The 14,034-nt window shown below is 38.9% G+C and overlaps 1 protein-coding gene across 4 annotated transcripts in view; it reads right to left on the reverse strand.

Annotated features, from left to right (window-relative positions):
- The window catches only part of NCOA5 (nuclear receptor coactivator 5), an 82,410-nt gene that overhangs the window by 52,079 nt on the left and 16,297 nt on the right, over nt 1–14,034 (reverse strand). For 2 of the 4 annotated variants that reach the window (XM_088481935.1, XM_088481934.1), the window contains exons 2-3: nt 6,078–6,246; nt 5,091–5,198 (exon numbers count right to left, since the gene is read on the reverse strand). The exons of the other annotated variants lie outside the window; for them this stretch is intronic. In XM_088481935.1, the coding sequence (XP_088338061.1) occupies nt 5,091–5,198; nt 6,078–6,225 (256 nt within the window). In that variant the 5' untranslated portion in view covers nt 6,226–6,246. The remainder of the gene's footprint in view (nt 1–5,090; nt 5,199–6,077; nt 6,247–14,034) is intronic. 4 annotated transcript variants of the gene reach the window in all.

The raw sequence follows: 14,034 nt of genomic DNA on the forward strand, positions 1-14,034 counted from the left end.
AGGACCAATCAGCTGTCGTTTATGAGCAGGTGCAAGGTGAGGTCATGGGTTCGATTCCCACTACGGCCCTAACTGTGTTGAGTTTATATATTCAACATGTGCTTGCGTGGGTTTCCTCCGGGTACTCCGGTTTCCTCCCACACTCCAAAAATATACTGGTAGGTTAATTGGCTCCCCACAAAATTGACGTGTGTGTGCGCGCATGTGGTAGGGAATATAGATTGTAAGCTCCACTGGGGCAGGGACAGATGTGAATGGTAAGATTCTCTGTAAAGCGCTGCGGAATATGTGCACGCTATATAAATAACTGGTAATAAATAATAATAATAATAAAAGGTCATGTTCAAAGGTGGAAAAGGTCAGTTTAGCTGTTTCATTTTGCAGAATAAAGTTGGTTACTGAAGTGCAATTACGGATGGATGTTTGTGTGTATTGTTTAGTGCAATTGACGGTGTAAAAAATAAAACAATGTCGTCCAGCAAAGTGGTGACTGGTCACCCAGGAAGAGATCCAGGATTGTGGCGTTACGTGAAAATGGTCTTTTGTATGCAGCAATTGCGAGAGAGAAATTGGTGGAAATGTGACATCAGGAGTACGATGGTTTTGTTTACGCTATCAGGAAACACAATCTATACAAAACAAAGAAGGAAAAGGACAGAAAAAGTGCACAACAGCTGTTGATAGGAGAATAAAACTAATTTGCGTCAGGAACAGATGGAGGTCATCTGCGGCCATTAGCAGTGAACTGAGTGCAACAGGTGTTTTGTCAGTGCAAGAACAGTACAGAGAAGACTAACAGAGGTTGGCCTAAAAAGGTAGGATTACATGAAAAAAGCCATTGCTGAATAAAAAGCAGCGGCAGAAACTAATACAGTGGGCAAAAGAACACATTGCATGGACAGGTGGTCAGTGGAAACAAGTGATATGGAGTGACGAAACTAAGATATCGATATTTGGTAGTGATGGGAGAAATATGTGAGACGTCGCATCGGGGAAGATTGCTGTCATACATGCCCTGATCATAACACTTGTAGGATTCTTTGTTGTCGCTTGAAAGCAGATGCTGTAGGCCGCCTGTGTGTCATAGATGGCACACTGAACAGCAGAAAGTATATTGACACCATCCTACAACCAAAAAACTTCTACCAGGAATCTTTTTCCAGATAATGCCCCATTTTTTTTTTTTTTGCAGGATTCAGCTCCCTGCCATACTGCACGGATATGCAAACAGTGGTTCACGGAAAATGACATACAGCTGCTGGGATGGCCAGGAAACAGTACAGACCTGAATCCCATAGAACATTTGTGGTTCAGTTTGAAAAAAAACCAAAAACTGCTACATCTGAGGCATCCATCCAATAAAAGCCAATTAATTGAGGCTATAATTGTCTCATGGCACCACATAATAAAGGAAGAGCTCCAAACATTGGTTGGCTCAATGCCACGTCGCTGTGCTGAAAAATAAAGGATACCCAACGAAATGCTGATAGGATAGTAATATCATAAGTTACACAAGGATTTTCACCCCAAGTGTTTTCAATGCATAACTTCCCTTGTAATGCAAATATTTGACCTCTATTTTGTTGAATTCAGCATTAAAATTCCTTTCACTTGATATATGAATCATTGCGCACTGCATGAAGTGTAACAGTTTTTATAAGCATTTGAAGTTGAAAAACATTAACATTTCAAAAAAGTGTCCACAATTTTGGCCACCAATGTACATATATACAGATACACAGTAATTTTGGACTTGAGAAGCCTGTACAAAAAAAAAGTCTGCATTGTTCATAAACATTCCCTGTCCTCAAACAAAATTATACATGTATACATCTAGTAATTTTTGGCTTGAGGTGCCTGCATGTGCCAAGTGTTTTTTTCCTTTATTGCTCCTCTCCCTGAAGTCACATTGAAATACATACCTCGGTTTCTTTCTAAGCTATACAATATTGAAAACGCAATCCAAAATTCATCCTGTAGTTTTTGCGTAACGCCAGAATGAACAGACAGACAATTCTGAACATTTTATTTTTGTCTCCGTAGTTCATGCACAGTCCCAAGGAGTAAATTTCTCCCAAAAAATGTCTATGTACAGACACAATCATTACAACTTTATTCTAAGTATAAATAAGGGGTACGGTATAAAGGTATATAAATACATTGTTCAATAATTCTTCCCAGCTATTATCAAAACAAACATGACATACAAAATATCCTTGATCTTGGAAGTTACCACATTTTAATTTTAGGCCAGCAAATGCTACCAGACATGAAAACCATTGTCGATGGGGTTTACTGCCAAGCCCAGAGGCACTTTGTGATTAAGAACTCCTGTTCCAAATGGTAACTCATATTGGGGCATATGTATCAAAGCTTGATGTGAGCTAAAATTGTGAAATATATACCACCAACCAATCAGCTCCAAAGTATAATTTCTTAAACACAGCCTCCAAATGTTAGAAGCTGATTGGTTGGTGATATACATCTCACATCAAGCCTTGATACATATGTCCCCTTAAGGCCCCCATACATCAGCAATTGACTGTATAAAAATCTTTCCCTTTTTCAATCGATTGCAGATTGCTGCAATCAATTGGGGATGTATGGCGGCCTTTAATCTCCAAACGCAAGCTGAATTTCTCACAGCTCACCAAATTACATAGCTGTGGATGTAGTTAAATTACTGCAAGTTATAAGCTGGTACCACTGAAATGTTTATGCATTTCTATATTAAGCAGGAAATGGTAATTTACTGCTTGGGGAAACATCAAAATTCCAAGTGATCTTTACCATTTCATAAAGTAAAACATACACGAAAAAAGGAAAATGAAGAAATTATATATATATATATATATATAAATAACACAACAGAAAAATATAGAACCAGATTAAAAAAAAAAAAAAAAAAAAAAAAAAAGAAGTGAGCAACTTGTCCACAATCCTTTAGAATTTTCACCCATTTCTGCCTAACATTTCCAGCATCTGTAGGCAGTTGGATTTGTAAAAATAGACCATGTGTGGATATTTGATTTAGTTCAATAACTAAATATCCACAAAAGACAGGATTTTGCTTTAAACAAGGTCATCATGAAATGAGAAAATATTAAGGATACCATTAGTCTATCAGTAAAAAAAATTAATTTTGTCTTGTATGGAGGGCGGTTTACACATTGTAATGGAGTTAGGGATTTCTGGCACTTATATTTAAATTAGCTTCGCACGGGAGCCATTTTGACTTTACGCGATGGTCTTTTTTACCCGAGGTCTTAGAAGATTGCTTTATAGAAAACATTAGTCATTTTTTCTTCAGACGTCAATACAAAAAAAATTTAGTTTTGACGTAACAAGCAAAAGTACCACGTAAATTTGTCCATGAGCAAAACAGTCTTCACCTAGGTCAGCTCCAGCCTATTTAAGGGGGGACCCAATTATTTTTTTGGGCGTCTTAACCAATAGGAGTATATCAGAGCAATTCAATTGTTGGTCTGATAGATGCCCATTAGCTGCAGCAGACATTTTTTCTCACAGCCTCCTGAGGTGCGAGAAATAATGTGTGCAAAAATGGTAGTTTGGGCACCCAATCTAGGCGTTTAGTCTGGTTTAGCCATTTTGAGTGTCTAAACCTGGTGCTTCTGGGCACATTAAACACTAATGGGCGTCTATTGGAGAAACGACTGAATTGCTCCGATAAGACGCCCATTAGTTAAGAAGCCCAAAAAGCACAATTGTGCTGCATAGTAATAACTCTGACCACTTTAAGCAAAAAATGCATAATTACATTCAGTCTGCTTAAGGATTCAAAACTTCCCTATCCTGTAATCAGCCTAGAAACCGTAAGACAATATAAAATCAACATATTACAAATTCAGTTTCAACACACCCACTTATCAATATCAATTTGTATAACTTAGGGAAATTGATGCATTAGGTAGCCCCAGTCTCTTACAAGACAAGAGGCAGGAGATTTTGAGAGCTGAACAAATAATCATGATAATGCAACATGGTCTATCATTTCACCAAGAACCAGACCACTAGACAGCATTCCCCCCAAGCAGCAAGATCCACTGTATTTTATAAGTGTGCAAGAAGTTACATTTTTTAACCCAGTCTGATCATTGATTTCAGTGAAGACTTCTCAAAATACATGCAAGCTATCAGGGGACCGGGGTATAAGGGTGGGGGACATTTTGAATGAGGAAAGTCCTCAAATTTTTGTGAATACGCTGCCCCATATAACATGCAGAAAGACATCACTTAGCCGGGTAGACACCTCATTTTTTGGTTGGATTCGTAATCAAGTGCCACAAAAATATTGAACAGCATAATCCAGCAGTTCTTAGTAGACTGAGTTGCTCTTCATCCAAGGAAGACTCTGCAGGTGAATTCGATTTCAGCAAGTTTACTATACATAGTATCTGAGACATGGCAGGGTCACCATGGCAGAGATGAGTTGCAATGCTGAAAGAAGCAGGATCAAGGTTTTTTTTTCCTTTTGCAGGAAACAACTACCTCCCCGACAATTAGAATTAGGTTTCAAGTGTAGAAATATTTGTTTTTGCTTTTCATTTCATTATACACATAGAATTTGATGAAGAAAAAAAAAAAAAAAAAAAAATCTTGATATTAATTTATTTCTTCCAGGCAATCCATTAAGGTTGTAGGCCATCACATCTGAACTGCACGTGTTTTTTGGCAATAGAAGACCTTGCATCCACACGAAACATTCATTCGTATAATGTATTCATCAGGGAATATAAGTTAATGGGGGATTCAGGAATTGGAAGGCAATACTATGTAATCAAGAAAGGATTACAATATCTATAAAAAAAATGGTCTTCAAATTTTAGGCGTTTTTTTGTGTCAATTTCCATTAGCTTCTTAAAGTTACCAAGGCATGCGTTTTAGATTGATCATAGCACTAAATATTTCTTGGCAACATAAATTGCAATTGAAATCTGCTTTTCTTACAACAAAATATGTGAATGTTGATGTCAAAACATGCAAACAGACCCATCACCCCCAAAAAATAAGGCAACATTCTGAAGGCAAATTTTTTATTGTTCTGCTAACAAATACAGTATTAGCCTTACCTAATCTATATCCTCTATAAACACAGCCATTTTCACCAATCACAGCAGCGTCTGCATCTTCTTTACGTTCATATTGCACGAAACCATAGCCACGCATTATGCTGAGGCCTGGAAAATTAACAGCAGTTACAGCCAGAAACAAGAGCTCCATTAGGGCGCTATAGCTTGAGGTGCATTCAAAGGTATAAAAATCTAACCATTTTAAGAGCTAGAGCTTTACGAAAATGGAGCAAAAATTTCAGATATGGCTGAAAGTCCTAACTTGGTATTAGAGTTATTTTCTTTCACAATTACTACACTGAATATGTAACAATGCCGACTTCAGATAAAATGTAAGAATTGAAACATATTTCCCATTGACAGCATGGTGGTACAGTCATTAGCATTTCTGTCTTGCTGGGGACATGTATTAGATTCTAATTAGTGCACTATCAACGAGGAGTTAGTATGGGTATCATGAAGATTCTGGTTTACTACCACAGTCCAAAGACTGATTGACAATTAGCCTATGTAAGTTATTGAATTTATAATGTAAATTCCACTGTGGCAGGGACTGAAATTGTATGCTTAGTGCTGCGTAATATACCATTATAAAGTAACAGTAGCAACTTTTCTGATTGCTAAAATAATGATTCATGTCAGAGATTACTTAAGAAAAATAATAGGTTGTATCATACAAGTAGTGTGCCATATTTCTTTTAAAATTTAAAATGGCTGAAAAACTATGAATATTAATTAAAAAAATAAAATCAAACACAAGGGTTTTTTTTTAGCTTTTACTGAAATTATAAAATTACAGTACATGTTAAACTAAAGGAATTATGAATTAACAGAATGTTTGTCAAATGAAAGACAATTGCTTATCTTACAAATGTAGTAATGCTCTAGATCTGCTTAAAATGTAACATTTATTTCAAAAAATGATTACAAGTAAAGATACTGTAGGTTTTCTGGTAATTTTCTATTAAAGTATAAAACAGTACTAACCACTAATTTTTCCATATTTGGAAAACATTTCTTTCATATCTTCATAATTCATAGGGTCTGAAGTTAAATTGCCAACAAAAACTCTTCGGTCTAATTCATCGGGATCATCACTGTCTGTTCGATTCTCCTTGGACCTTCGCTTAGGCATGGTTGACAAATCCGAAAGGAACTTCGCAAAAGAAAAAAATGGCCATGCATATCATTTTGAAAATAAAATAGATCCAACACAGTATAGAGTTCTGCTTTCCAAAATGCAGATTCAATATAGTTCAGGACAGCTGTACATCCTCATGTCAAAGAATGTGATTTCTCCACATAGCGTATTTTATTATTTGAGTGCTGACTTGCAATGTGCCCTCGTAAGACTAGAACTCGCTTACAGATCTTCATTGATTATCTTAGTTTCCCCTTTAAGAGGATGGTCACATTTACGATCTTCTTAGGGGGAATTAAATTCCATGCAATGTGCTGCCAGCATCACAGCTGAACACATATTGGCCACTTACATTAGTGCCAACATCACAAATCTCCCTGTGTACCTCTGAGGTGCAAGGGAAAACTTGTGAAAACAGGTGGACATGATGTGCCATCCCAAAACAGCACATACTTTCAATGCCAATTGATTGAATTCCCCCCTTAAATCTGAAATCAGTTTTTTTTTCCTCTAGGTTTGTTTTACACTAGTTTTGTCCTGCTTAAATTATTTAAACTAATATAATTACTACCATTTAAAGTATGTGATGGCCAAGATAAATCATGTCAAATGGTATTCTGATAAGAAATAATGAACAACTTTAAAAGACTAGTTCAAGAACAGCAACCAAAGTAATTTCATATATTATGTACCAATTTAATTGTAAAATGACAAAACCGATGTGTACACAGAATTAAACCCAGGAGAATTGGTCAATAAGAAGTCCAACTACTACAAAATTCTCCATAGGAAACAAAGCTGTAACCCTGGTAAACCGATAATCAAGATTAGCAGTTCTCAAGACGCAAGTTGAACGCTTCCCTAGAATATAAATTATTCCTAAATAAAGCAGGTTTTGGAGGTTCTTCCTTGGGTGTAATGAGATTTCTACAGCATACAACAGAAGGGAACTGTATGTAGGCTTGTAGCAGCATTTTGAGGATTCTGAAAGTCAAATAAACAGGGTTTACAGTATTTACCAAGATTGCAAAGTCACCCAGGAAAAAAAAAAAAAAAAAGTTACTCTTCAAAAACACACAAAAAAAAACAACCTCAAAGCCACACTGACATTTGAAATGATAGGACCTTTTCAAAAACATTCAAGGGACCTATACTTGTGCAGTTGCCTAGTATTAGCAAAATATCTTTGTAACAAAGCATTCTGGCAGAAAAGGTATAATTCTGCATACACACGGTACAACCTGCACAACTGAAAATATTGTTGAAAGATTTCCCTCCAACTTTCTGTAGTGCAGGGAAACTATTTTGGACGTACACACTGATAGATATTTCAGTGAAGTCATGTCTCTACATGCAAATCTTGACAAAATCGTCCAAGTTGGCCTGCATGTATGGTCGGCCATAGATATAGTCATCGTTCAAGCAGGCACGCGCATCGTTGGTCAATCGTTCACTGCATAAAAAAGAATGATATATCGTTGAACGATATTCATCCTGTGTGGATGCAGCATAATACGCAAATTGCAGTCAACGGAATTGACCCCATAAAAGTAATGTTACAGTGATGAAACCAAAAAAACACATTCTATCCCAGAAGGCTGAATATACCACGTCACCGATTTTTAAAGATAAACAGCCATAGCCACCAGTTCACGCACAATGCCCAATTATTTTTTTTAATAGAAATGTGTAACCCCTAACATTCATATGGTGGAATTGTTATTTGGGGTGCCTATTAATAATTTAACTGTTGCTCCCATCAGGCATGAGTCCTGTGGGCACCCAGATTTCTGCTCACACCCTCCTGAGGTGGCGAGAAGAAATGTGTGAAAACTCAGCAGTTTGAGCAGCCAAGCTGCCGTTTCAGCAGCACACAATAGTTTAGATGGGTTTAGCCGCATAAACTTTTGGGCGCGACAAATAAAAGGTCACCCACAGAACTTGCGCCCGCCAGTACAACAATTGAATAGCTCAGTCAGACACACTTGAACACACAAAAAAAAAAAAAATTCTAAAATGAAATCTCCATAATGAGAACATGATTTTTTTATATGCTTTTTAGCACTTAAAATATCTGCGTTTTTACTAGCTCTATAGCCATACCACAATAGAGCGCTACTGAAACTGGATAAGCCAAACTGTCCAGAGTCTGCCCTGCGATGGAGAAAAAAAACACAATAGCTAAATGTAAGCCTGATTTTTTTATTTAATATAATATATCTCTCAACAAATTTCAAAACAAAAAACAGTACTATACTATTCATTAGCACTTTTTTTTTTTTATGTATTTTCATTGAGCTAAAACAATCTAAAATTTTATCTCTTACAACTTGTTCTTCCATGATTTTGTTGTAAAGAATACAAGAATAAAAAGGAAAAGAAAAGCCTTCCATGTTCATATAGTATCCTACGGTCAAATACTTTAGTATCGTCTTACAGGAAAAGATTTAACACCACTTTAAACTCCACTATAACTCCCAAGGTGGAGTCTATCCTCCGATCGGCATAACTGCCGGTATTCCCATTTATCAATTACTTAGAAAAAATAGCCAATGGCGCTAATTGGAGTAAAGAGTAAATTAAGTTAAATTTTTTTTTTTTTTTTTTTTTTAAATGACCCTCACGCAGCTGTCAGAATCAGGTGGCAAACCAAAAAGACTACTAAATTAAAAACAGACAGCGCTAGAAAAGGACACATAGGGCGGAATTCAATTGCATTCGCGGCCCGCATCTCCCATCTAAAGTGACAGGAGATCGCGGGCCACTATGCAATTGTCCAAGATTTTCGTGCTGATCGCGCTCAGAGGTCAGGTTTAGCCACGTAAAGCAGCTAAACCCGATCAAAGTGCTGGGCGCGATCGCGAAAAGTGATGTTTGGGCGCCCAAACATGTCACTTTTCGCACATTTCAGCTCTCATCCCCCAGGGGCTGCGAGCTGAAATGTAGCGCTGACAGCTCATCGTGCCCGACAGGAGCAAGAATTGAATAGCTGTCGGGCGCGATAGGGGCTAGAAAGAATTGAATTCCGCCCATATAACCCAAACAAAATAAATTCGCCAATATGTATATTAAAATTGAATAGCTTTTTAAAAATATACAACTATAACAAATATAGTGCTAAAATATATAAATACTATTCACATAAAAAAAGGAAATAAGACCTTTATGCAATTCTACACATATACAATATATAATACATTGAATGTACAAAAAAGAATATTTTGAGATGACCACAACAGTAATAGGAAGGAATTTGTGACAAAGGAAAATCCCTCAGCATAATAATATGCACACTGATCTTACTGGGAGCTCCAATAGTCAGTGACAATTAAAATAAAAAGTCCCACAATGTAAAATCAAAAGGAGACACCAGAATTTATGGCAATAGAACGTCTCCATTTATATAGAAGAAATTAACAATTGAATATTCCATATAAATGTAGCTGTTTAACCAAAAAAGTAAAATGTCGTTGAAATTGTAACAATGTTCCAGCTTTTATGATTGGAAACAAGCTGTTTATTATGCTCACTGCTGATGTTTAATAAGCTGTATGAGGATGCAAACTGCTGAGCAAACAGATCTGTATCAGCTGATTTAGATGAAAAAAAAAATGCAGTTAGTGGTTTTTACCTCTGTCATTAATGCGAAGTTAGCCGCCTGAGTTAAACACTCCGTGTGCCTCTTATTCTCCATCTAGTCGGAGTGTATGTAGTGTGAGGCCCTGGTTGTAGGGACACGGTGTAGCTTGCGGGACTCCCGATCTCCCTTTCTCCGGAGGGTATGCAGATACACCAGCCGAAGTAGCCCAGTGTAATTGATGAGATTTCTAGTTTCCGCCTCCGTCCTGCTGGCCGGGGGAATCCTGTTCACACTGGCAAGGCTCATGGAGATAGCACCTAGAGCCATAGTTTGTAATCCATTCGAGGTAATAGCCAGTAGTTAGATGTAAAAATGCTGGAACAGCAGGTAGCAGAACATGCATGATAGTCTGCGTGCAGCCCGTGCAATACTGTGTGGATTTCTCTCTCTCTCCAGGGGGGGGGAATCAGGGACAGTGATATTCTGCAAAAGGTACAGGGATTGGACTGCTGAGGACCGGGGTAAAGTTATTTTGTCTGATAAATCCCCTTCCAGAATGTCTGGGGCATCTGGAAAAACACACGCTACCATCAGTCCTGTGTCATGCCAACAGTAAAACCCCTTCATTTGTGGGGTTGCTTTTTAGCCGAGTAAGCTCACTCACAATTTTGAGAACACAGCCATGAATAAAGAATGGTACCAAAACATTCTCCAAGAGCAACTTCTCCCAACCATCCAAGAACAGTTTGGTGATGAACAATGCCTTTTCCAGCATGATGGAGCACCTTTACATAAGGCAAAAGTGATAACCAAGTGGCTCGGGGAACAAAACATCGAAATTTTGGTTCCATAGTCAGGAAACTCCCTGGACCTTAATCCCATTGAGAACTTGCGGTCAATCCTCAAATAGGCGGGTAGACAAACAAAAACCCACAAATTCTGACAAACTCCAAGCATTGATTAGGCAAGAATGGGCAGCCAGTCAGCATGTGGCCCAGAAGCTGATTGACAGCATGCCAGGGCAAATTGCAGGAGTCTTGAAAAGGAAGGATCACCACTGCAAATATTGACTCTGCATAAACTTAATATAATTGCCAATAAAAGCCTGACACTTATGAAATGCTTGTAATTTCACTTCAGTATACCATAGTAACATCTAACAAAAAAAAAGGTCTAAAAACACTGAAGCAGCAAACTTTGTGAAAATCAATACTTGTCATTCTCAAAACTTTTGGCCATGGCTGTACTACCCCAAGTTGTTAATTTCGTTATTACAGTTAGCTTCTTCTGGAAAAAAGAACCCTACCACAGACAAATGCTGAGACCAGACCCTATAAGGAATAAAGGCGAAAGCCCCATCAAACCCTGTCTGTGGGGAAAAAAAAAAAAGGCGGTACAACCTAAAATGTTAAAGAACACGTCTGTACTCGCACCTTATGTCTTCCAAACACAATGCAAAATTCTCAGTAGTTGGCTTACCTGACTGAGGCATCATCCAAATAACTAAGCTGAAAGACAATAGGCTCAATTCAATTCACATTCCAATGAGCCTTTAAGATCTGGATATCAAGTTTAATGCCACTAAAGCCAGCTGATGGGATGAGACCCTGGCTGAGAGTCTTCTGAGAGGCTGATGTCAAGAATGTTCTAACATTAATACATGAAGATCTGCCTACCGCGCTCATCTGGGCCAGTCTGGAGCAATATGGATCTAACTTCATGCACTTAATTACCCTTGGTAACATGACTAAAGGTGGAAACTGGTAACCCAGATAAAAAGACCATGAGGCAGCCATTGCATCCACAGATGGGCACCTGAGGTACCTGGTATTTTGCCTTGTACAGAGTGTCTTTTTTTTAGTTTGGAAGCCACGAGATTGCTGGGGTGTCTCAATGCTCCATATCTTGTTGAAGGTCTCCGATGAAACTCCCATTCCCTGGTTGAACAGTTTGTGGATTGAAGAAGTTAAAAAAATGTCCACTTCTGGGATAAAGAAGCAGTGATCATGGGAGCCAAGCTTTCTGCCCACCAGATGATCCTTGCAATTATGTTGATTTACATAAGCCACATCGTTGTTTGACTGGACTCAGAGGCTTGCCCTGCAGGACACTTACGTTTGCAACAGGGCCTTGCCACTACCTGTAACTCCAGCACATTGATGCACCTAAGGTCGCAGCTCCCAGTCCAAGTACTAACTCCCCTTTGACAGGTTGCACAAGCGAAGCCACCACCTCAGGGACAGACACCTGAATGATTGGTTCTGGACAACTGAACCAAAATATGGCTCAGCAATGTTAGAGCATGGAAGCAGACATAAGGAAATGCCTCAAAGTACACCATCATCTTTCCCAACTGTTGCATATACAACAGCACCTAAACCTGTGATAACTTATTGCTGGCCCTAACCTTGGAGATTGATTGTTATCCCCTCCGATAGGAACTCTTCAACATCTGGCACCGAACCAAACTCAGGCAAGACTCAGAAAAATAAGTTTCTGTTATTAGCAGACTGGATTTCAGAACATTTAATATACAACAGTGGTGTTCCAGAGTCAACATATTACCACGCTCCGATGACTACTCCGCCTTGACCAACAGTTCGTCCAACTAAGGGATGAATGATGCACCAGGGCCTTAGTAAAACCGCCATGAGTGACATGAGCTTGATGAATATTCTTGGAGCTGTGGAGAGACTTTAGAAAAAAAAAAAAAAAAAGCTAAAACTGAAATGAAGGTCGCCCATTGCGAAAATGAAGCGAATGGTGTCCTTCTTAGATTGAAATATGGAGATAGGCACCAGACACTTATCACCTTCTAAAGTACTGATGACTGACAGGAGGGACTTCACCTATGGAACATTTCAATATTACATTTAGAATTAGCTTCTGCACCTGGAAAAGGGAGTAAAACCCCAGACCTTTCTGAGGTATTGGAACTGTAACAATAACTCCCGAATCTAAAAGCAAAAGGTTTGCCTGGATTAAGGCTGACCTCCTGGCAGGATGTTGGGAAGGCGAGAGAAAGACTCTGATGGCATGAGAACAGCCAGTTTGAGGTTGTTAGCTCTGCTCAGAATGCCCCGAAGCTGGTCCACTACCACCTGCCTTTAGGACCAGGATATCTTGCGGACTAATGTCCACAGAATTAGCTTTCTCTGGGTACTTAAAACATTAAATTATGGAGATCTTGCCTTGTCCAAAGACTGAAAGGAGCAAAATCTAGGATACTGGTCAGTGTTCTCCCCAAGCTTTATTAGGCAGTCCGTCTGGCACTTTTACTTTGCGATTGGTCCAGACTTGAGTTACCCACCGCCCCAGTCACCCGCACGGGTGTGGGAGTAACCTGGCTCATTGTGGAAAGACAGGAGCAGGGATTAGATGAGAGGGAAGACGTGGCTGACAGGTCTGAGTAGCTAATATCTGCGCATGAAGTCTGAAGGCTACAATCATGTGATAGATGGTGGAGGTACATAGTTCTGGTGCCAGAGAGCAGGCAGCATGCATACTGAGGCCTCAGATTCCGACCCAGGTGGCCAGGGAGACAGCCGGCCAAATGTGGGATCCGGGGTCTGCCACTGCAGGGCAACCCGGGATCCTGCAGCCAACACCCGCTGGCTCCCCACTCCCTATCGGGTAGGATCTCCTCAGTTTATGCATCTATCCATTTACCAGCAATGACTTTATTGACACATCATTTTAAACATTGTGGCTGAGAATTTGTTTTATTGTTATCAACCTAAGGTTGGCCCTCCCTCCAGTAAAAACACTTTCACTATTTGGACCCTGGTGTCCTATTTTATTGTATTCAAATAAATGTTTTTGTTTCATGTACAATTATGCTTGTTTCATGCATAAATTTTGAATATACAGTGCAACATCATCATCTTCATCGTTTGGACCCTTGCGTCCTTAATGCATTTAGTTTGAGACTTTTCTGACCATAGTGTGACAGCATCCTAGTAGCGCCCTATTTTAGACAAATACCTCAATTTTCTCTGCTATTATATTGTTTTTTTCTAGGGAAACCTTTTTGTCCTAAAGGCCTGCTTACACTAGGGAGCGCCCAATTGCACTTATACATCTCCATACTAAAGTCAAAGGAAGCGCCTAGCACTAAAGGGCCACAGCTGAAATCTTGGTTAAAGTGGAAATCATGTCCAAAACCACATCATCGTCTCTTCGATCCAATTGCATCAAGGCAAACGAGCCCCCACTTAATTCTT

Source organism: Taudactylus pleione, unplaced genomic scaffold, assembly GCF_031769625.1.
Source record: "Taudactylus pleione unplaced genomic scaffold, aTauple2 ptg000279l, whole genome shotgun sequence".
Lineage (NCBI taxonomy): Eukaryota > Metazoa > Chordata > Amphibia > Anura > Myobatrachidae > Taudactylus > Taudactylus pleione.